General features: G+C 67.2%; 2 protein-coding genes across 51 annotated transcripts; both read left to right on the top strand.

The window, feature by feature from the left end:
- The first annotated feature begins 935 nt into the window (after positions 1-935).
- MIB2 (MIB E3 ubiquitin protein ligase 2) lies at positions 936-17,606 on the top strand. Of its 50 annotated transcripts, none has more exons than XM_063787279.1 (22): positions 936-1,517; positions 2,386-2,492; positions 9,249-9,559; positions 9,634-9,805; positions 10,654-10,760; positions 10,850-11,044; positions 11,145-11,287; positions 11,424-11,531; positions 11,793-11,855; positions 12,525-12,629; positions 12,712-12,874; positions 12,949-13,082; positions 13,171-13,319; positions 14,225-14,381; positions 15,001-15,161; positions 15,263-15,389; positions 15,479-15,712; positions 16,024-16,301; positions 16,375-16,556; positions 16,628-16,693; positions 16,802-16,907; positions 17,297-17,606. In XM_063787279.1, exons 1-22 carry the CDS (start codon positions 1,344-1,346, stop codon positions 17,304-17,306), a joined length of 3,252 nt encoding a protein of 1,083 aa, XP_063643349.1. In that variant the 5' UTR covers positions 936-1,343; the 3' UTR covers positions 17,307-17,606. The 50 variants fall into 50 exon arrangements, with proteins under 50 accessions (XP_063643349.1, XP_063643336.1, XP_063643371.1 ...); XM_063787301.1 differs by having other exon boundaries at positions 939-1,517; positions 16,123-16,301; XM_063787340.1 differs by lacking the exons at positions 936-1,517; positions 16,802-16,907 and adding exons at positions 1,732-1,978; positions 8,809-8,891 and having other exon boundaries at positions 9,249-9,342.
- Positions 17,607-19,017: 1,411 nt separating this feature from the next.
- Positions 19,018-21,673, top strand: MMP23 (matrix metallopeptidase 23). The gene is made up of 8 exons (XM_016952309.4): positions 19,018-19,393; positions 19,805-19,935; positions 20,002-20,141; positions 20,209-20,376; positions 20,769-20,933; positions 21,010-21,120; positions 21,223-21,349; positions 21,470-21,673. The coding sequence occupies exons 1-8, from the start codon at positions 19,238-19,240 to the stop codon at positions 21,642-21,644; spliced, it is 1,173 nt and encodes a 390-aa protein (XP_016807798.1). The 5' UTR covers positions 19,018-19,237; the 3' UTR covers positions 21,645-21,673.
- Positions 21,674-22,561: the final 888 nt, after the last annotated feature.

The raw sequence follows: 22,561 nt of genomic DNA, 5'->3' as shown, positions 1-22,561 counted from the left end.
ACTCAATCATGAAGAGCTAAGCCTGATTTCATCACGACAGCTGTGAAAGTTGCAGGTACCAAAATGGAACTACTTCCACCAATCCCTAAACAAATGGAGTCGGGAGGCCACGAAGGGGGAGCTCTCATGCAGGAATACCTGCAGCAGGCCTCCTCACAAGACGCTCCTGCACGTCCTGCACGTTTGCCTGTAACCGGACTTACTGCAGGGAAATTCCTCAGGACTGCAGTATTCTAGATAAGCAGCTTGCACAAGGACGTCGGCCTGGTAAGGCTCTCGCCAACAACAAGCTAACGCCCACTCCTGCAGCAAGCGCCCACAGCCAGTGGTTTTTGTTACAAAACAACTTTTGTGAGCTCATCTATATTTTCCCCTTCGCCCGGCCCTCTCAGATAGGCCTATGATCTGTCATGGCACGAACAGCCTAGGCTGCAACCCCCTGCGATTCCCAGATTAACTCACTTGTCCTGGAGAGCCTGCCTCTGGGTTTCCTTTCAGGTTGACAGTTTGGGAGCTAACAGGACCACGTGAGGGGTGCAGCGGGGAAGATCAGCCAGGTTCTCAGGGACCTTCTCCGGAAGTACGCAATGTCTACAATTAAGAAATGAGAGGCCGGGCGCGGTGGCTCACGCCTATAATCCCAGCACGTTGGGAGCCCTAGGAGGGTAGATCACGAGGTCAGGAGTTCGAAATCAGCCTGGCCAAAATGGTGAAACCCCGTCTTGACTAAAAATGCAAAAATTAGCTGTGCGTGGTGGCGCATGCCTGTAGTCCCAGCTGCTCGGGAGGCTGAAGCAAGAGAATAGTTTAAGCCCTGGAGGCGGAGGTTGCAATGAGCCGAGATCGCGCCATTGCACTCCAGCCTGGGCGACAAGGCGAGGCTCCGTCTCCAAAAAAAAAAAAAAAAAAAAAAAAAGAAAGAAAGAAATGAGAAACTAGCAGTGCATTGTTTAGAAACGCGGAGACTTCTCTCAGGAGAAAGCGAGAAGCAAGCGTCCAACTCTGGGGTGCAGAACCCGGGGCGGGAGGACGGGCCCGGACTGCCGTTTCTCGCTGTGTCCAGGTCTGCGTGACTCAAAACCCCGGATAGGGCCCGCAATGGTGGAGTCGGAAAGAGGTGGCTGCGGCGCGGCAAGTGCCGCCAGTGCCAGCGAGCGCGACGTCGCTCCCAAGCCCCCGTCTCTATGGCAACCGAGTGCGTCTCTGGGACCGCCACTGCGCAGGCGCCCGGAGGCTAAGCCGCTCGGACCCCAGCTGCGCCACGCAGGGTAGGCGACGCAGACGCTCCCGCGTGATGCACTTCCGGTGCTTGCCCTGCCCATCCCCGTGGCGGGGGCGTGGCCATGGCGGCGGCGCTCCGGCGGGGGCGGGCCCTGGGCTCCCGCCCTTCGGGTCCCACAGTTTCCAGCCGCCGCTCTCCTCAGTGCCCGGTGGCCCAGGAGGGCCTGAGAGCCCGAAGCCGTCCCCGAGTCGCTCCTAGGTCACTGGCGCGATGCGGGCCGTCCTCTCGGTTGATGGTGCGTGCGGGCGCGGATCTCCTCCCCTGGTCCTCCGCACCGTCCCCGAGTCGTTCTCCGCTCTGGCAGAACGCGAGCGCCGTCCCGTTCCCGCTGGCCCAGCAACCCCGGGCCGGACTCAGCGTAGGGTCCGCACGGGATGGGCTGGGGCTGCGCGCGCAGCGCCGCCGCGGGGCCTCCTGGGAGTTGTGGTCCGGCCACCCGCGCGGGACTCCAGCTCCCGGCAGGCCTCGCGCGGCCCGGGGCCAGCGGCGCTGGGGTCGGCGCTGGGGTCGTCGTCCGGGCCGGGTGGGCTGCGGCGCGCGGCAGGCGCTCTGGCCTGGCCTGGCCGCCGCTGAGCAGTCGGGGCCGGTGGGTGGCCTCGAACGCCGGGACAGACCGACAGACGGACTGGCCGGCAGTCCCGCGCCCCCGAGCGGAGCGGGCGGGACGGAAACGTCCGGGCAAGTTGGGGTCGGCAGGTACTGCGCGGCCCTGGCAAGGTCTGGCAGCGGACAGGGCCGGGCGGCCTCCGCTAGCCACGGGCACGAATGACAGGGGGCGGGGCGCGCTCCGGGTGGGGGTGCCCGCCGTGCCCGCCCCTGGCCCGCCCGTTCCCCTGCGCCGGCGCCCGTGCGCGTCCCGGAGCCTCCTGACGTCTGCGAGCCGCGGCCGCCAGACCCCGGGCGCACGCAATTACGGGCCCGACGCTGGCGGCTCCTGCGCGCTCAGACCCCAGGGAGCCCATCCGGGCAGGCGGCGGCCCTGAGTGTCGCGGCCGTGGGCCCGAGTGGACCTGGAGCCGGCGGGCAGCCCCGGGGGCAGACAGGCGACCGAGCCGCGGGTCGAGGTGCTAACTGTGAATCTTGGCATCTCCCCTCGGCCACAGGGTTGGAAGCCCAGCGAGGCTAGAGGCCAGTCCCAAAGTCTCCAGGCATCAGGGCTGCAGCCCAGGAGCCTCAAGGCGGCCCGGCGGGCGACTGGACGGCCGGACAGGTGAGCTCTTGGTCGTCCGCGGCCTGATAGTTTGCACTTGGCTCTCCCACCTTGGGGCTCCGTGGATGCCACGTCAGAGGGGCTGTGTTTGTGTCTGAGCATGCATGCGAGTGGAGGGAAGTGGTGAGTAATGCCGCGTCTCCCCTCTGAGTTCGGAACCCATGGAGGAAGAAAGCAGAGGTGCCAGACAGGCCTCTGATAGGCACCTGCAGGATTGGGGCAGAGCGGCCGCAGCGCAGGAGCGCCGGCAAGCCTGGCCCTTCCCGGGAGGCCCGCTTTGTCCGGTTCCACCCTGGCCTGTTGCCTCACATGCAACAAGTGTCTGAATGTGGCTCTCTTCTGGCCGAGGGCAGCCCTGGGCGGTGAGTGGGATGACACCCCAGCCTGCAGGGTGCCTGTAGGTCTCCACCCAGATGGGCAGGATTGGAGGTGGCCGCAGCGCTCTTGGGCTTTCCCTCAGCAGGTGTCTCCATGCTGGCCTCCCCGCCTCAGGGCTTCATCCCACTCCGTGGGCCTGATCTCCCTGGGGCACCTGGGATGTCCATCTGCATTAGCTGGAGCTACTCCATGGCCTGTGGCATGCCACACACAGCGGCATTTCGGTGTCATTAGGCATAGCTGGAGGTGCAAGGAGGAGGGCAGCCTCATGTCCAGTTCCATGTAACTTGCTTCTTCTGAATAAAGGCAATTTGCTAACTTCCTCGCTAAATAGGATTTGGTTTCTATGGCTTTTAAAGCTTCTCCAATAAAATACTTGTAATAAGGGAACTCTCTCCTCCTACACTCTCCTGACTGATGGTTCGGAAGTCCTCCTGCCCTCTGAGAGCTTGCAGTTTCTTGTGAAAAAGAGAAACTAAGCAGCAATAGGACAGACCCGGTGTCTGCTTGCGTGGTTAAGACGGTAAATGCTAAATGTGTGACGCTGCCTTTAGAAACCATTTTCTCCAGCCTGGCTTGCTGGCTGCCCGTCTGGTTTGCTGTGTTGTGTCTCCAGTGGCTTTAGCTTCCAACAGGAAAGCCTGGTAGCCGAGCGAATCTGTGACCCAGGAAGTAGCAATTAAATGCCTGGGACGCTGCCTTGAGGCTGGTGTGTGCTCTGAGGTAAGTTCCGATTTGCCAAAGCACATCTGTCGATCTGTCGCCCGAGTCTTCACACCCTGACTGCCTCCATCATTTTAAACATCGGGAGCAGTTACCTGCGGCGGGGTTCAGATGCCAGCCAGGGGCACAGCCTGTGAACTGTGGGTAGATGGCAAAGTCTAGCATTTCTGGCAAAGGAAAAAACATTTGGTAACTCTCTGAGTAAATTTCTGACTGAGATGAAGATACCCATTGTGGGGCAGCATCCTGAAGCGGAAGCCTGGGCTGTATGTTTCCAAGAGGAGGAGCAGGAGTGGCCACAGCCATGTACGCCACCATGTACACCAGGGGCTGCGTGGCCACAGCTCTGGTCTGCTGGTCTGCTCCCTGGAGCCCCTCCACCAGTGCTGGGCTGTGGCTGTGGCTGTCTCTGGTTTGTCTTTCTGGGAAACCTTGGCCAGGTTGGTGTGAGGGCAGGGCTAGCCTTGGACATCTGCACTTCCCATAGCAGCCTCTGGCCCAGAGCTCACCCGCTGTGGGCAGGTGATCAGGTCCCACGGGTCCCCTCCTCTGCACCTGGAGCCTTGTGGGTGTAGAACAGAAAAATAGGAGGGGGCAACCCAGAGGCCTCCTGCTCTCCAGGAAGGAATGAATGCTGGACAGGTCCAAGGTGGAGGCAGAGGGAGTGAGGGGCCCTTGGGGGAACATCTGTCCTAGAGGGCTTGATCTCCAGGCTGCCCACCCCACTCCTACCCCTAATCTGGTGTTCCTCACCTGCCTCTGGGAAGTCCTCACCTGAGGTCTGCAGCGGGTGTGCCAAGCGCCGGCCCCACATCACCTGCTCCCAGGCCTGCCCAGGGGATGGGTCCTGTGGCCAGTGCCCTCGGGGTCAGCTTGACCCAGACCCAGCCCAGAACCTGTCCCATGGCCCCAGGAGGACAGGATGGTCAGGGAAGCCCAAGGGATGAGCCCTTTTGTCCACAAGCTTCCCTCTGACATGGGCAGGCTGCTTGTGCGACCCCACAGCCCCCACCTCTCATGAACAGTGGGAATGGGGCAGGCCCCTCGCTGCTGGGCTGGATTCTCCCGCCCCTAAGCAGGTGCACTCTGTCCCCTTTGAGGAGAGACCAAGGGATACAAGTGCTGGGTCCTGGCCGGGGTGCCCCTCCTCCCTGCCTGTGGGGGTCTCATTACTGCCTCCTGCCCCCACCACAAACACCCCCTAGAGAGGCCTTCGGAGGCAGGTACTGAGCCCTGGGGCCAGGGTGCCAGGAGCCCAATGGCAGGTGGTCTTGGGTGACTGCTGGCCCTGGGGCAATGGTGAGAAAGCCAGGCAGGCAGCTGCAGGAAGGAGCTGAGGAGAAAGGCGGCAGAGCCTCAAAAGCTGCTGGTGGCCGGGCACAGTGGCTCACACCTGGAATCCCAGCACTTTGGGAGGCCGAGGCGGGCGGATCACGAGGTCAGGAGATCGAGACCATCCTGGCTAACACGGTGAAACCCCGTCTCTACTAAAAAATACAAAAAATGAGCCGGGTGTGGTGGCAGACGGCTGTAGTCCCAGCTACTCGGGAGGCTGAGGCAGGAGAATGGCGTGAACTTGGGAGGCGGAGCTTGCAGTGAGCCGAGATTTCGCCACTGCACTCCAGCCTGGGCGACAGAGCGAGATTACGTCTCAAAAAAACCAAAACTGCTGGCCCCTCCAGAGGGTCCAGGATACTGAGCTCCTGAGCCTGGGAGCGACGCGCATGTGGTCTGTCTGCACACTGGCACCGCAGAAGGGTCGGCAGGCGGGCAGGCATGGCTGGAGACCCTGCTCAGATGAGGCGGCCACTCCAGGGCAGTGCCATGCTGGACAGAAGGGACTGCCTTGGAAGTGGGACAGACCCCAGACCCTTGGGGTGGGGGCCCTGCAGGGGAGGCCGTGAGGAGGCGCTGGGTCTACAGGCCCCTGTGTGCTCACATCCCAGCCCCCGGGGAGAGGTGTGGAGTGGGTGGGCGCACCCAGCTCTCCCGTCCAGGCTCGTCACCCTTGTTGGGGCAGCCCTCAGCAAGTGGGGGGCTGGTTCCAGGCACAAGAAGTGAGGCCAGGGAGAAAGCCCTGCCCGTGTTCAGCCCAGTTGTGCCCCAACTCTGGTGGGCTTCCATGAGGGACAGCCTCTGGGAGGGTGGGGGTTTGTGGGCCAGGGCTGGAGAGCTGCCTGGCTGTGCTAAAAATACCGGGCATGCTGCAGACAGGTGCCAGTCTGGGGCACAGGCTACCCTGTCTCAGGCTGATGGCCTTGGCACCCCACCCCACTGCCCCTGTGAGGCGGGGGCCCCCAAGGCTTGGTCTTGATTCCCAGAGGCCCTGCTGGTGACCTCCCCGACATCTCTGCCCTCTGCCCATCCCCCCAAGGGCAAGATTTGCCAAAGCACAGGACACATTGGCTCACACATGGGGCACCCTGCCCCTGTCTTGTTGGAAAGGTCCAATGGCATATGGCCGGGGTCCATCAGCCAGCGGGTCGGGCAGGTGTGGCCGCTGGCCTGGGCTAAGCTGGCTGTGGCTGAGAGTCTGGGCGCAGAGACGGAAGGCGCCCCCTGCTGCAGAAGGATCACAGTGTGGGCTCATGGCATTGGCTTTTTTGTGGTCCCAAGTCCTTCATCTCCATTGCCGGGCCCATCTCGGGGGTCGGCAGATGCGTGTCCCCTACTAGCAAAGACCTCCAGTCGGTTCTGCGGCTGCCTGTGATGAGCCCTGCTCTGGCTAAGTGGAGGTGTTTGGCAGGGAGGAGGCCCCGGCTTAGTGTGATTCCAGCTGTGGCCGATTCTGGTGGGATCCTGGCAAGGAGGAGGTTGCGTGTGGATCTGGTGGAGGTGGACAGCCTGGCAGGGGGTGGGGTCTGCAACCCTAAGGAGCAGTGCCCCTCTCACTTGTCCCCCCGCCAGCAGACTGCTGCGTCGGCCTCCCCGGCCTGTGCCATTCTGTGGCCAAGGTCCCTGTGTAGAGGAGGCTGGAGTCGGGGAGCTCAGCCCCGGCCATGCCTCACCCTTCTTGGGTGCTCCATGGGCAAAAGCTGAGGTCAGTGTGTGGATCCTGGGAGCAGGAACCCTGCAGAGCCTGCCCCCCAGCTGGTGGCAGAGCAGGCAGTGGGGAGCTGCTGGGGCAGGAGGGAGTGACCTCCCTCCAAGACAGCCTCCAGTGGGGATGGGAGGGTCTGCAGAGATCTGGAGAGTCAAGTGTCATGACCCGGGTGGGGCCATGGAGCTGGGCTGGCCGGTGGAACTGTGTCCACCTGGACATGCTCTGGGTGAGGCGCAGTCAGCGCTGGGATGGCTAGAAGCGGCCTGTGCCGGGCGGGTCCTCGGGACACAGGGGCTGCCGCTGTCACAGAAGCCTGGCACAGATTCTCTCTGGTTCTTATGTTTCATTCACGCAGCCATTCAGTCAAAGCTGAAGCTGGTGGGGTCCTGGCCAAACAGGACGCAGCAGTGCACCACCTGGGGGCTGCCCTCAGAGGCCCCGCCGAGGGGAATAGTGCCACAGGGGCCCATGGGGAGGGCCTGTGGGTCACCCTGGGTGGTGGCTGGGCTCCTGGCTCCGCGGGGCCTCCGAGGGCAAGGTGGGGTTTCTCTGGCTGCCGCCTGTGGAAGCCACTCATGCGGAGGCCCAGCCGGGAGGCTGCAGGAGGCCGTGGGGAGGGCAGAGCCAGCTGCCTTCCCTGATGGCTGTGGAGCTGCCCACGGGACTCCTCTCCTTGTCTGAGGCTCACTGGTGCCACAGGAAAAGGAAGCCCCTGGTGCTGGAGCCTGCCCTGGCCCAGGCCTTGGTGCCCATCTCGGCAGGGTCTCGCGCCAGTTGAGGGAGGCCATGTGGGGTTTCCCTGAAGAAGCAGAGCCCGGCTGCTGGGTGGGGGCTCCTCTTAGTCACTGACAGGGAGAGCTGTGCTTGTAAAACATCCACCCATTCCTGTGGAAGCTCTCGCGGTCCTGGGCAGGGTGAGGAGGGAGCACTGGAGAGGCCAAGCTGGCCAGGAGGTTTGTGCCCCTGAGAATTAGAGGGAGTCCTGTGCTCCAACTCGCAGCCGGGGCACGGATCGGGAGCCCAGCCCTGCTGGCAGAGCCTCTGCACTGGACTCAGTCTCCAGAGTGGGGCTGGGCTCCTCACCGGGCCTTGCTCGGGGGACAACCTGTGGGGCTCAGGCCCCTGAGTCAGAGCAGGAGTGGGGTGCTTTGCTGTGGCCCCTCCTCACTGCTCACCTGCAGCCTCTCCCGGGCCAGGGTGTCTCCTGAACTGGCCTGAGATGCAAAGCGCTGGGTTGCCTTGCTGCCCAGGTGGAGGGCTGGCCTGTGAGGCCCGGGCTGGCCTGTGAGGCCCAGGCTGGCCTGTGTCCTGGAGTTGGCAGGGCCCCCTCCCATCCTCAGCCACATCCACCCAGTCTCAGGGGTCCCTCCAGCCTCCTGGGACTGCCGTGTCCCCCACCTCTGCTTCAGACAGTGTTCCTGGGCTGCCTCCTTCCCTGGCCATGGGGTGGTAGTGGTTTAATGAAAATGGAGTGGTGGCCCTCCCCTCCCCGCCAGGCTGGAGTGTAGTGGTGCGATCACAGCCAGCTGTAGCCTCCACCTTCTGATTTTCCCTCTTAATGTTCACATCCATTCTTCTTGTTAATGAGACTGTGCTGAAGTCCAGCGTGGTGGAGAGAGGCAGCCCACGGTGACTCACGTCTGCAAAGTGAGCTCTCGGGGGTCAGCGCCCAGACTGGGGATTAGCAGTCCTGGGCCTCGAGCCCTGTGGCTGACTCCATCCCTGCCTCCGGCAGCCTGGATTTGCACCTTTGTATAAACGGAGCCGCCTGGCATGGCGTTTGCACTTGGCTACTTCCCTCCATCTGCTGGTGAGCTCTGGCTTGTGCTCTGCGTGGCGAGTGGGTCCCTGCTTGGTTGGGACTCAGCCCCGCTTCAGGACCCCGTGGCCACTGAGGACCCAGGAACCTGCCTCTGCTCGAGTATCCGGCCTCTGTCGTGAGTGCCTGGCGTGGCCAGGGCCACTTTTCCAGAGAAGGCTCTGTGGTGCTGTGTGGCCTTGCTGCACTGTCCCTGACGTGCAGGGCCCAAAGCTGGCGTCCCCCAGGAGCAGTGTCTGGGGACAGAGATGCCTCCTGGTCCCGCTGGCCGATGCCTGCTGGTCTTGTACGGCGCCTGCATCGTGTTTGCCGTTTTTCTGTTGCGTTGTCTGATGTTTTCGTGTGGATCATAGGAGTTCCTCGCCCTGTGTGGACACGATCCTCTGAGGGACGCGTGTCACGGTGTCTGCTCACGTGCCACTGCCCGTCCAACCATGTGAGTGTCTCGGGGGACGGCAGCTCTTACTTTAGTGAAGTCCAGCGTCCAGCTCATTAATTGGCTGTGGGAAGAGATGGTGGTTTTCTTCCGAGAGCGTTATTTGTGAACCTTTCATGAAGCCCCCGGGGCCAGGCTCCCTGATCCCTGGGCCCAGACCACCCTGCAGTTCCCGCGCCAGGCTGGCACGGCGCCCGCCTTTCCCACCGGCCTCCCTGGTGCCAGACTGCGGGCCTCCTTGGGCCCTAGGGCTTGAACCAGCCCGCCTGCCCCGTTGGGCCTCTCCTCTGCTCTCCCGCGGAGCCCACTCTGACCGGGAGTGTCCCGTGGTGGCCTGAGAATACCCTCTGCCCACAGGTCCCGAGCAGCCCGGCCCACCATGGACCCCTCTGCCCACAGGTCCCGAGCAGCCCCGCCCAACATGGACCCAGACCCCCAGGCGGGCGTGCAGGTGGGCATGCGGGTGGTGCGCGGCGTGGACTGGAAGTGGGGCCAGCAGGACGGCGGCGAGGGCGGCGTGGGCACGGTGGTGGAGCTTGGCCGCCACGGCAGCCCCTCGACACCCGACCGCACAGTGGTCGTGCAGTGGGACCAGGGCACGCGCACCAACTACCGCGCCGGCTACCAGGGCGCGCACGACCTGCTGCTGTACGACAACGCCCAGATCGGTGCGCGCCAAGGGCAGGCGGGACGGGCAGGACCCGGGGGCGGGAACGCCCCTCTGACCCCACCCCACCCCCAGGCGTCCGGCACCCCAACATCATCTGTGACTGCTGCAAGAAGCACGGGCTGCGGGGGATGCGCTGGAAGTGCCGCGTGTGCCTGGACTACGACCTCTGCACGCAGTGCTACATGCACAACAAGCATGAGCTCGCCCACGCCTTCGACCGCTACGAGACCGCTCACTCGCGCCCGTGAGTCCCGGGCCGCACCAGCTCCTGTGCGGCGGGTACCCAGGCCTTGCCGCTGGGGCCTTGGCCTTCGGGGAGGGTGCTGCCTCCTGACCACTCCCAGGGAGACGGAGCAAGTCTCTCCAGAGCCGTGGCCTTAAGCAATGGTGCCATGGGCAGGGCACAGAGGGTGGCCTCTGGGTGGCTCTACAGGCAGCAGTGGCCATCAGGCAGCCAGCATCCCCCAGGGCGGCATGAGACCTCCAGGAGGACAGCCCATACCTGGAGCCAGCACCTGGGCTGTCTTGGAGGCTGCTGCGCTCTGGTCCGAGGGCATCAGCTCGGGGAGAATCTAGCCTGCTTGGGGCAAGGACAGCCAGAGGTGCCACCCCGTCCCCTGCATTGTCACCTTTGTCTCTGGCCCTCCCTGCACGTGGAGGGAGGTGTGGTTGTCTTGGGAGTGCTGTTGGCCAGGCCTGCTTTCCTCATTCCTCCCTTCCCACATGCTGAGCCCACCTCTGGGCCTGGCTGTGCCCCAGCTCACTGGGAGGCAGCAGGCATGAAGCGACTGCACCCAGAGGTCTTGCCGAGGGTGGGCCCGGGTGCCTTCCCAGCCTGGCATCAGGGAAGTCCCTGGAGGAACGTGGTCCGCAGGTTCGCTCCAGACCCCTGAGCCCAGGGGCATTTCCTCACAGCGTGTGGAGGATGCTGACCTGCTGGACCGGCCATTCCCGGGCAAGAGCTGGGGCTGCGGAGCCCAGCAGGCTGGGTGGACAGGGGGCCTGCTTCACTGCATCGCTCTCCCAAGTGGCTCAAGACGGGAAGAGATGGCGATTTTCTTCTGAGAGCTTTATTTGTGAACCCTCTTGCAGTGTCACACTGAGTCCCCGCCAGGGCCTCCCGAGGATCCCACTAAGGGGCATCTTCCAGGGAGCGAAGGTGGTGCGAGGCCCCGACTGGGAGTGGGGCTCACAGGATGGTGAGTGGAGGCAGAGGGGCGGGGTCAGGGCTGGGCTGTGGCTGGCTCATGGCTCAGCCTTAGCCTGCTGGCGGGGACTCTTTCCCCAGGAGGGGAAGGGAAACCGGGCCGTGTGGTGGACATCCGTGGCTGGGATGTGGAGACAGGCCGGAGTGTGGCCAGCGTGACGTGGGCTGATGGTACCACCAATGTGTACCGTGTGGGCCACAAGGGCAAGGTGGACCTCAAGTGTGTGGGCGAGGCAGCGGGCGGCTTCTACTACAAGGACCACCTCCCAAGGCTCGGTATGAGGCTGTCACACTGACTCCATCAGCCCTCCTGCCTTGGCTGAAGTCCCAGAGGGGAGGGGCCGCTGCCTGAGGCCTGGTCTGCCACCCTCCGCAGGCAAGCCGGCGGAGCTGCAGCGCAGGGTGAGTGCTGACAGCCAGCCCTTCCAGCACGGGGACAAGGTCAAGTGTCTGCTGGACACTGATGTCCTGCGGGAGATGCAGGAAGGCCACGGCGGCTGGAACCCCAGGATGGCGGAGGTGAGCCGCCCCGCCGTGGAGCCCTGTGTGCCCTGCCCTCCCAGCCCTCCGCCCTCCCAGCCCTCCGCCCCCCCCCCAGCCCCTTCCTCCCCCAGCGTCCAGCCCGACCCAGCCACAGCTCCATGACCCGCCACAGTTTATCGGACAGACGGGCACCGTGCATCGTATCACGGACCGCGGGGATGTGCGCGTGCAGTTCAACCACGAGACGCGCTGGACCTTCCACCCCGGGGCGCTCACCAAGGTGCCGGGGGGGCTGGGCTGCGCCTCATCTGCTTGCTTCTGTAACCCCTTCCACGTACCCCCTTGGCCTTGGGGGGTCAGGCAGGACTAGGGTGCCAGCTGCACCCACGAGTCCCCAGCCCTGAAGGAAGGGGAGGGACTGGTGGGTGGAGGTGGGTGGGGTCAAGGAGAAGGGGTTGGGTGTGAAGGAACCCAGAGGAGGGTATGTCTCTGGGAGCTGGTATGGCTGGAATGGGCAGGTTAGGGCCTCCCTCTGTTCCAGGACACCAGGAAGGCAGGACAGCTTCGTGGGCGGGAGGGAGGCAGCTGGGCTAAGATGCTCCTGGTTAGTGCTGTATGGGGGCCGGTGGGGGTGGCTGATTAGGACAGGGAGGTGGATGCTTGGCCTAGAGTGGTGGGGGAGGTAGTGAGGGCTGCCTGGGAAGCAGGATGGCAGGGAGGGGGCTGGAGGTGGTGGCGGTGGCAGCTTGGATGGCCCTGGGAGGGGCAGGCCCGGGGCAAAGCATCAGAGCTCAGTTCTGGATCTGGGGTCCTGGATACCAGGCACCTTTGAGGAGGCGCCGAAGGGAGTCATGAGACGGGCTTGTAGAGTGAGTTCCCTGCATATGAGGGCTCAGGTGGGGCAGAGTGGGCCCGCCCTGCACCCCATGGTCCTGGGGCCCCACCCCCACGCTGGCTCACGGGCCCTGGCCATGTTGCCTGCTGGTCAGCGTACAGCTTCCCAGGGCCAGCCACCTCGGCTTCACACCTGCCCAGAGCTGGCTTCTGTCTGCCTGGACACTCCTCCCATGGCTCTGGGGCTAGGGACACCCAGGGCTGCCTTGGACACCTGGGGCTCTCGTCCAGCCAGAGCCTCTGGCAGTGCCTGGGGTCGGGGTCGGGGCCGAGTCAGGCCTGCCTGTCTCGTGGAGCTCAGCAGGTTGCCCTCCTGTTCCATGAGCCTGGGCAGCCACACACAGCTGGGGGGCCCCTCACGCCCCTCTTTGTTGCTCAGCACCACTCCTTCTGGGTGGGCGACGTGGTCCGGGTCATCGGCGACCTTGACACAGTGAAGCGGCTGCAGGCTGGGCATGGCGAGTGGACGGACGACATGGCCCCTGTGAGTCCCCCTGCCACCCCCGCCGCTAGCGCCGCTGCCCCCCACACCTGCAGCCTGCTGTGACCCCCTCCCCTCCCCGCAGGCCCTGGGCCGCGTCGGGAAGGTGGTGAAAGTGTTTGGAGACGGGAACCTGCGTGTAGCAGTCGCTGGTCAGCGGTGGACCTTCAGCCCCTCCTGCCTGGTGGCCTACCGGCCCGAGGAGGATGCCAACCTGGATGTGGCCGAGCGCGCCCGGGAGAACAAAAGTGCGGCACAGCTCAGGCGGCCAGTGGGAGGTGGGGCTGCCCCTGGCCACCACTAACCTCAGCCCTGCCCCCAGGCTCACTGAGCGTGGCCCTGGACAAGCTTCGGGCCCAGAAGAGTGACCCAGAGCACCCGGGAAGGCTGGTGGTGGAGGTGGCGCTGGGTAACGCAGCCCGGGCTCTGGACCTGCTGCGGAGGCGCCCAGAGCAGGCAAGCTCCTGACCCCGTCCTCCCATACTGGCCAGTCCGAGAGTGAGGGGCAGAGGGCCAGGGACTCACCTGCTGGCGCTCTTGGCAGGTGGACACCAAGAACCAAGGCAGGACCGCTCTGCAAGTGGCTGCCTACCTGGGCCAGGTGGAGTTGATACGGCTGCTGCTACAAGCCAGGGCGGGCGTGGACCTGCCGGACGACGAGGGCAACACGGCGCTGCACTACGCAGCCCTGGGGTGAGGCCTGGGAGGGGCCCGGCAGGGCTGAGCCTGTGCGTCCTGGGGTGAGGCCTGGGAGGGGCCCGGCAGGGCTGAGCCTGTGCGTCCTGGGGTGAGGCCTGGGAGGGGCCCGGCAGGGCTGAGCCTGTGCGTCCTGGGGTGAGGCCTGGGAGGGGCCTGGCAGGGCTGAGCCTGTGCGTCCTGGGGTGAGGCCTGGGAGGGGCCCGGCAGGGCTGAGCCTGTGCGTCCTGGGGTCGGGCCTGCTGGGGCTGAGCCTGTGCGTCCTGGGGTGAGGCCTGGGAGGGGCCTGGCGGGGCTGAGCCTGTGCGTCCTGGGGTGAGGCCTGGGAGGGGCCCGGCAGGGCTGAGCCTGTGCGTCCTGGGGTCGGGCCTGGCGGGGCTGAGCCTGTGTGTCCTGGGGTGAGGCCTGGGAGGGGCCCGGCGGGGCTGAGCCTGTGCGTCCTGGGGTCGGGCCTGGCGGGGCTGAGCCTGTGCGTCCTGGGGTGAGGCCTGGGAGGGGCCCGGCGGGGCTGAGCCTGTGCGTCCTGGGGTCGGGCCTGGCGGGGCTGAGCCTGTGCGTCCTGGGGTGAGGCCTGGGAGGGGCCCGGCGGGGCTGAGCCTGTGCGTCCTGGGGTCGGGCCTGCTGGGGCTGAGCCTGTGCGTCCTGGGGTGAGGCCTGGGAGGGGCCTGGCGGGGCTGAGCCTGTGCGTCCTGGGGTCGGGCCTGGCGGGGCTGAGCCTGTGTGTCCTGGGGTGAGGCCTGGGAGGGGCCTGGCGGGGCTGAGCCTGTGCGTCCTGGGGTGAGGCCTGGGAGGGGCCTGGCGGGGCTGAGCCTGTGCGTCCTGGGGTGGGGCCTGGCGGGGCTGAGCCTGTGCGTCCAGCCACCGGGCCGGCGCCCTCCCTCTCCCACTTCCTCTCCTGTCAGGAACCAGCCCGAGGCCGCCAGGGTGCTCCTGAGTGCTGGGTGCCGGGCGGACGCCATCAACAGCACCCAGAGCACCGCACTGCACGTGGCCGTGCAGAGGGGCTTCCTGGAGGTGGTGCGGGCCCTGTGTGAGCGCGGCTGTGACGTCAACCTGCCTGTGAGTGCTGCTCCCTGGCCTGGGTTCCCCCTGCCCATGAGTGCTTGTCCCTGGCCTGGGTGCCCCCTGCCCGTGAGTGCTGCTCCCTGGCCTGGGTGCCCCCTGCCCGTGAGTGCTGCTCCCTGGCCTGGGTGCCTCCTGCCCGAGTGCTGCTCCCTGGCCTGGGTGCCCCCTGCCCGTGAGTGCTGCTCCCTGGCCTGGGTGCCCCCTGCCCGTGAGTGCTGCTCCCTGGCCTGGGTGCCCCCTGCCCGTGAGTGCTGCTCCCTGGCCTGGGTGCCCCCTGCCCGTGAGTGCTGCTCCCTGGCCTGGGTGCCCCCTGCCCGTGAGTGCTGCTCCCTGGCCTGGGTTCCCCCTGCCCGTGAGTGCTTGTCCCTGGCCTGGGTTCCCCCTGCCCGTGAGTGCTTGTCCCTGGCCTGGGTTCCCCCTGCCCGTGTGTGCTGCTCCCTGGCCTGGGTTCCCCCTGCCCGTGTGTGCTGCTCCCTGGCCTGGGTGCCCCCTGCCCGTGAGTGCTTGTCCCTGGCCTGGGTGCCCCCTGCCCGTGAGTGCTGCTCCCTGGGTGCCCTGGCTCTTGACCCAAGCAGAAGTCACCCCCAGGTGACCACTGACTCCGCCCCAGCAGGACGCCCACTCGGACACGCCCCTGCACTCCGCCATCTCGGCGGGCACTGGAGCCAGCGGCATTGTCGAGGTCCTCACGGAGGTGCCAAACATCGATGTGACCGCCACCAACAGCCAGGGCTTCACCCTGCTGCACCACGCCTCCCTCAAGGGTCACGCGCTGTGAGTGTGGGGTTGTGGGGTGGGCACACAGCTGCAGCCGGCCTCTTGCTGTGCTGCCTGGGGGCAGTCCCAGGTCCCAGACCAACCTCCCTGCTCCACAGAGCTGTGAGAAAGATTCTGGCTCGGGCGCGGCAGCTGGTGGACGCCAAGAAGGAGGACGGCTTCACGGCGCTGCACCTGGCCGCCCTCAACAACCACCGCGAGGTGGCCCAGATCCTCATCCGGGAGGTGCGGACGCGGCCCAGGCCTGCCCAAGGACCGGGGAGCGGGAGGCCCACTGGGGTCCCTGGGCTGAGCCCGTCCCCACCCCTCCCCAGGGCCGCTGTGACGTGAATGTGCGCAACCGGAAGCTGCAGTCCCCGCTGCATCTCGCCGTGCAGCAGGCCCACGTGGGGCTGGTGCCGCTACTGGTGGACGCTGGGTGCAGTGTCAACGCCGAGGACGAGGAGGGGGACACCGCCCTGCACGTGGCGCTGCAGCATCATCAGCTGCTGCCCCTGGTGGCTGATGGGGCCGGGGGGGACCCAGGGCCCTTGCAGCTGCTGTCCAGGGTGAGGAAGTGTGGCGTGGGGTGTTGGAGAGGCTGCGGTGGCGCCGGCAGCAGGCTCTGGGCAGGGCCTGTGCCACTGTCCACCTTCCCCTCCAGCGATGGCCCAGGGAGCCAGGCGTTCTGGGGGTGGAGCAGATGGGAGCCAAGTTCTATGTGATCCTTCAGCCTGCACCCCTAGGCAGCCTGGGAAAGGGGTGGTGCCCATGGGATGGGGAGAGGTGGAGCTTAGGGCCTCAGAGCTCACCTAGCAGGGCGCCCCTCCTGCCTGTCCCACTTGGGTTCCGGAAGAGGTGCCCTTGCCTTGTATTTTAGACATGGGGCGCCGGCTGCTGGGGCTGCCAGGTGCCAGGAGACGCCTCCCTCGGGCCTGCCCCGGCGCCCGCCCTCACCGGCGTCTGTCCTGCCGCCCAGCTACAGGCCTCGGGCCTCCCCGGCAGCGCGGAGCTGACGGTGGGCGCGGCGGTCGCCTGCTTCCTGGCGCTGGAGGGCGCCGACGTGAGCTACACCAACCACCGCGGTCGGAGCCCGCTGGACCTGGCTGCCGAGGGTCGTGTGCTCAAGGCCCTTCAGGGCTGCGCCCAGCGCTTCCAGTGAGTCCGTGGACGGCGGGGATGGGGTCCGGCGGCCTCCGGGCCCCTCTCAAGCCGCCTCCTCCCCCTGCAGGGAGCGGCAGGCGGGCGGGGGCGCGGCCCCAGGCCCCCGGCAAACGCTCGGGACCCCCAACACCGTGACGAACCTGCACGTGGGCGCCGCGCCGGGGCCCGAGGCCGCTGAGTGCCTGGTGTGCTCCGAGCTGGCGCTGCTGGTGCTGTTCTCGCCATGCCAGCACCGCACCGTGTGTGAGGGTGAGTGGGGGGCCCCGGGGTGGGGGGCCCGGGTAGTAGGGCCCCAGCCAACCGCGCTCTCCTCTTCGCAGAGTGCGCGCGCAGAATGAAGAAGTGCATCAGGTGCCAGGTGGTCGTCAGCAAGAAATTGCGCCCAGGTGGGTGAGGCTCTGCGCCCCCAACACGCCTCCTGCTCAGCTGGTGGCCCGCAGGTCCCCGTCCCCCACCCCTCCCCTCCCACACTTCCGCCCATGGCCCTTCCCCAGGTTACACCCCGCACTCCCAAGGCTCACACGCGGCCCCCCAGCCCCCAGCCCCGCCGGAGGTCACGACCTGCTCCAGATCACACCCGGCCCATAGCCCCGCCTCAAGGTAACACCCTCCTCCCCCCCCCCCGATCACACCCCAGCCCCGCTGGATTTCACGGCCCCTCCCAGATCACACTCCCTCCATAGCCCCACCCCAGATCACAGCCCACCCAGAGCACCGCCCCCCCCCCATCACACCCCGGCCCAGCTCACAGCCCACCTGCAGCCCTGACTCCAGCCCGCACACCACCTTATGCCTGATTTCCACGGTTCACATCCTGCCCGCACCCGGGCTCCACCTCTGCCTCCAAGTCACCCACCCCGCCAGCTCCCCTTGCAGGTCACAACCCGTCCCAGGTGACACCCCGCCCCCAGCCTCGCCCCCCCGCAGCTCCCTGCTCCACCCATTCCCCCACCCGGCCTCCCAGCTCACACCCGTCCCCCACCCCGCAGACGGCTCTGAGGTGGCGAGCGCCGCCCCCGCCCCCGGCCCGCCGCGCCAGCTGGTGGAGGAGCTGCAGAGCCGCTACCGGCAGATGGAGGAACGCATCACCTGCCCCATCTGCATCGACAGCCACATCCGCCTCGTGTTCCAGTGCGGCCACGGCGCATGCGCCCCCTGCGGCTCCGCGCTCAGCGCCTGCCCCATCTGCCGCCAGCCCATCCGCGACCGCATCCAGATCTTCGTGTGAGCCGCGCCGTCCGCCGCGCCCGAGCTGCCTTCGCGTGCCCCCGCCCTGTGTTTTATAAAAAGATTCTCGGACGTTGCCTCTGCTGTCTGCCTGGGGGACCGGGCGCCTCTGGGGTCCTCCCCTCGGGACACGCGGGCGAGCCTGGGGGCGGGGGGGGGGGCCCCCTTCCCTGGGTCCGCCCCGCCCCCTTCCCTGGGTCCGCCCTGCCCGCCCCAGGCTCTCGGGTCCAGACTCCCGCCCGGACTGCGGCCTCCGGGCCAGGACACCCTCCAGGCGCGGGCACGGCCGCCTCCCGCCCCCCAGGCCCGGGTCCGACGGGGCGGGGACTCCTGTGTTTGCCCCCGGGTCCCCCTGGCTCTTCCGTCCTGGGGGCGGCCGCGGGGACTCGCGCTCTGATCCAAGGGGCCCGACACTCCCCAGGGCTGTGGGGTCCCGTCCCAGCAGAGTTGGGGGGCGTCCCAGGCAGGGTCTGGGGGCCGGGCGCACGCAGGCGGGGTGACGAGCTGGGGGGGCGGGGGGGCGGTGTCGGAGCAAATACGGCGGCCAGGCCCAGCCTCTCGCGCTTTCCAAGAACCGCCCGCGGCCGCCGCCAGCTGCTTGGCGCTGACCCCGTTGGCCGGGCTGCCGTCACCCTGGGCCCGAGGCCGGCGCGGAAAACGGGGAGGGACGAGACAGACACAGGCCGGTCTGGCTCGGAATCTCCTGCTCCTCTGCCCAATCCCCCACCCCCGCCCCGCGGGACGCCGGTGCCCGGTCTCGGTCCCAGCCCAGAGCCGCTCGCGCCTGGACGCCGGCCGCCCCGTCGAACCTTTGGGTCTCCGAGCTCCCCGCTCCCGCCCCCGCCCCCGCCCCCAATCAGGACCGGTCCAGACCTCCACGCCCGGCGCTTAGCTCCGTTTCCCGTCCTCTCCCCTTTGCTAGGGCCTAGCCGGGGATTTAGGAGCCACACACCCTCCACCTCACGCGCTACCCTCCACGGGGCTTCCCCCAGCCAGGGCCCGCCCCTTCCCGGCTCCCCGGGAGACCCCGGCAAGTTCCCTCCCTCCGCCCCGCAACCTGGCACCCTCCGCGGCCCTTGCCTACCCACGCACCCCCTCCCCGCCTCCCCCTCCACCGCCCCATACTCACTGCCACGTCCCCATCCGGCCATCCCCTCCCAGCTCTCGGGGACACTGTCAGGCGAGCGACGCGTCCCCTGCGGCCCAGCTCAGCTGCCTGGGCCAGGATGGAGACTCCGCTCATGTGGGGCTCAGGGGTTTTTTGAGGATTCCATTTGGGAAAAAAGCCACCAGATCACTCACTGCCCAGCAGTGGGGGCTTGGGGACCCCCACTGCTACCCTTTCCTAAGCGGGAGCCCTGGCGCTGCCCTTCCCGGGCTGCCTGGGGCCCTCTTCGCTCCCCCCTCCGAGGACCCCGCCCAGCAGGCCATGCCCAGGCCTCTGCCCCTGGCCCACGGGACGCGGGTCCCCATGCCCCCGGCTGGAGACAGCAGGCAGCTCGGCCAACGGACGGGCCAGCTGGTTCCCTTCAGGGGCAGCCTTGCCCCCTCTCCCGCCCCGTCTCCCTCCCCCCCACCACACGGGGTTGTAACCCGAGCCGCCGAGCCACTGCCTCCCCTCCGGATCCTCCCCGGAGGCTCTGCGGCCCGGGCCCCCGCGCCGTGCTGCCCCATGCAGCCCTGAGCCCCACAGCAAGTCTGCCATGGGCCGCGGGGCCCGTGTCCCCTCGGAGGCCCCGGGGGCAGGCGTCGAGCGCCGCTGGCTTGGAGCCGCGCTGGTCGCCCTGTGCCTCCTCCCCGCGCTGGTGCTGCTGGCCCGGCTGGGGGCCCCGGCGGTGCCGGCCTGGAGCGCAGCGCAGGTGAGTGGCGGGGGGGGAGGCCAGGTGTCGGGTTGGGGGGGGCTCCTCACGTCTGTGGGTCTGGTCTATCGGGGGGCCCGCAGGACGTGTGCGGGGTGTGTGGGGTGTTTGAGGGTCCGGATGTGCGTCCCGAGGTCGGAGGGTTGGCCGCCCCCGTGTCCAGTTGTTGGGAGGGGTGGGAGGCCTCGCCCTGCTGTTCAGCCCCTTCCCCTCCACTGGGCCGCGTTCCCAGGGACGTGCAACAGGGCGCTCAGGTTAGGAGACCCGAAACCACAGGCAGACAGGACCCGCCACGCCCGCTCCCAGCCCTGGGCACCCCCACCCCCGTTTCCTTCCAGTCCATTTTCCGCGGCAGTTTTTGGTCCTGGGGACCGTCACCGATGCCTCCCACGCACGCTCTCTTCCCTGAAGGGAGACGTCGCTGCGCTGGGCCTCTCGGCGGTCGCCCCCACCCGGGTCCCGGGCCCACTGGCCCCCCGCAGACGCCGCTACACGCTGACTCCAGCCAGGCTGCGCTGGGACCACTTCAACCTCACCTACAGGTGCGCCCTGGCTTGGCCCTGGGGAGGGGGCGCGGCCGGCCTCCGCTGAGCTCACTCTCCCCGCAGGATCCTCTCCTTCCCGCGGAACCTGCTGAGCCCGCGGGAGACGCGGCGGGCCCTAGCTGCCGCCTTCCGCATGTGGAGCGACGTGTCCCCCTTCAGCTTCCGCGAGGTGGCCCCCGAGCAGCCCAGCGACCTCCGGATAGGTGGGCGCTCGCCCCCGCCCCCGCCCGGCCCTGCGCGCCCGGCCTCTCAGCCCTATGCTTCCCCCAGGCTTCTACCCGATCAACCACACGGACTGCCTGGTCTCCGCGCTGCACCACTGCTTCGACGGCCCCACGGGGGAGCTGGCCCACGCCTTCTTCCCCCCGCACGGCGGCATCCACTTCGACGATAGCGAGTACTGGGTCCTGGGCCCCACGCGCTACAGCTGGAAGAAAGGTGACCGTCCAGGCTGGCCTCCTGGAGGCCTCTCCTCTGCAGCACAGTGGGCTGCCGCGGTCGGGCTTTGGGGCAGACGGCAGGAGGGAGCTTCCGGGGTGGTGGCTGCCACTGGAGTCTAGCAGGCAAGGAGGAGAGCCCGTGGGAGCCCCCATCCCGGCAGCCCTGAACTCCCTTTCCCATCCCCCTGCGCCTCTGGAGCGGGAGCTGGAGCTGCATTCCTGGGGGCCGAGCTCACCGCCTGGGCCCAGAACATTCTTATCTTTCCGTGGCTGCGGCCGAGGGCGGCTCCGCGGCTGCGCTCCAGCAGATACACCGGGCCTCGGGGAGCTGGCCCACGGGCGGCGGGGCTGGGCCCGGGGCTCCCAGGCGCTGACCCCCGGGGCCCGCAGGCGTGTGGCTCACGGACCTGGTGCACGTGGCGGCCCACGAGATCGGCCACGCGCTGGGCCTGATGCACTCACAACACGGCCGGGCGCTCATGCACCTGAACGCCACGCTGCGCGGCTGGAAGGCGTTGTCCCAGGACGAGCTGTGGGGGCTGCACCGGCTCTATGGTGAGTCCCTTTGTCGGGCGGGAGGGCGGGGACCGGGCGGTCCTGAGCCAGGCCATGCTCCCCACGCTCCCGACAGGATGCCTCGACAGGCTGTTCGTGTGCGCGTCCTGGGCGCGGAGGGGCTTCTGCGACGCTCGCCGGCGGCTCATGAAGAGGCTCTGCCCCAGCAGCTGCGACTTCTGCTACGGTGATGCCCACGGGGCGGGGACAGGGCTGCGTGGGAGCTGGGTCTTGGCCATGGTCTGGGCTGAGGGGGCACTGATGGGGCTCTTTCCCCCACCCGGAGCAGAATTCCCCTTCCCCACGGTGGCCACCACCCCACCGCCCCCCAGGACCAAAACCAGGCTGGTGCCTGAGGGCAGGAACGTGACCTTCCGCTGCGGCCAGAAGATCCTCCACAAGAAAGGGAAAGTGTAGTGAGTGAGCGCCCCGGGCGGTCCTCGGGGTGGGCAGCCCGCGGGCGGCCTTGGGGCAGGGGTGCGGGGCAGGCAGCCGGCGGGGGCTGTGCCTGCAGGAGACGCCCCGCCCCCCTGCAGCTGGTACAAGGACCAGGAGCCCCTGGAGTTCTCCTACCCCGGCTACCTGGCCCTGGGCGAGGCGCACCTGAGCATCATCGCCAACGCCGTCAATGAGGGCACCTACACCTGCGTGGTGCGCCGCCAGCAGCGCGTGCTGACCACCTACTCCTGGCGAGTCCGTGTGCGGGGCTGAGCCCGGCTGATAAAGCACTTTCTCTCTGATGTCTCCTCGCTCATTCTTGGGAGGGCAGCGGGCAGCCAGTCTGGGCAGGTGGACACCCCAGCCCCTGGTCCACCGAGAGTTGGGCGTCCTCGGGGCTGGGCACCCCTGCTTCCCCGCACAGCGGACAACAGGTACAGCACAGGACGGGACGGGCTTTGCTAAGGTGGCCCCTGGGAAAGTGGGATAAGTGGAGGCCCCAGTGACAGGGTCAGCACGTGGGGTAGCCCCAGAAGCCTGGGTTCTGTCTAGGACTTGCTCAGAGCTGGGGGAGGGAGGCAAGGGGGGCTTCCTGAAAGACGTGGCTGGGATGGGCCTCCAGGATCTTCTGCAAGGAGATGTGGGTGGGGGCTGGGAGGACTGGCACAGGGTGGGGGACCACCTTGCCAGAGTGGAGGCCCCCCGGGAGGTAGGAGCTCCCCTCCTGCCTGGGGAAGACACTGGCCCACCCCACCCTCTTCCCCTAGAGCCTGGTGGTCTGCAACTCCCCTCCCACACATGGTCCCGGGTCACTGAAAGGATGACATGGGGAGCTTTCCTCGAAGAATATTTTAATACATTTTAAAACTCAACAACCTTGTATAAAAACCTGCTGAATCTGCTGGCACAGCTGGGGCTGGGGGTTGGGGGCCGGGGGCCTGTGTGGACAGGGCTGGTCTGGACGAGTGGGTTGGGGCAAGAGGGCATCGCTCATCCCAACACAGAAACAGGTCTCCAGCTCCGAAGATTAAACAATCCACCCGGCTCCCACCAGTTCCTTTCCAAATCACGGCCCAGCCAGCCCCGTGCGTGTCGAGAGTGGGAGAGGGTGTGTGGAGGTTTGTGCTGCCCCACGTGGGCACCCGCAGATGCCCACCCTCTCCGCCCTGGGCAAGTCACGGAGAAAACAA

Source organism: Pan troglodytes, chromosome 1, assembly GCF_028858775.2.
Source record: "Pan troglodytes isolate AG18354 chromosome 1, NHGRI_mPanTro3-v2.0_pri, whole genome shotgun sequence".
Lineage (NCBI taxonomy): Eukaryota > Metazoa > Chordata > Mammalia > Primates > Hominidae > Pan > Pan troglodytes.
Note: the sequence above shows the minus strand (reverse complement) of the source record. Positions and strands in the feature narration are given on the sequence as shown.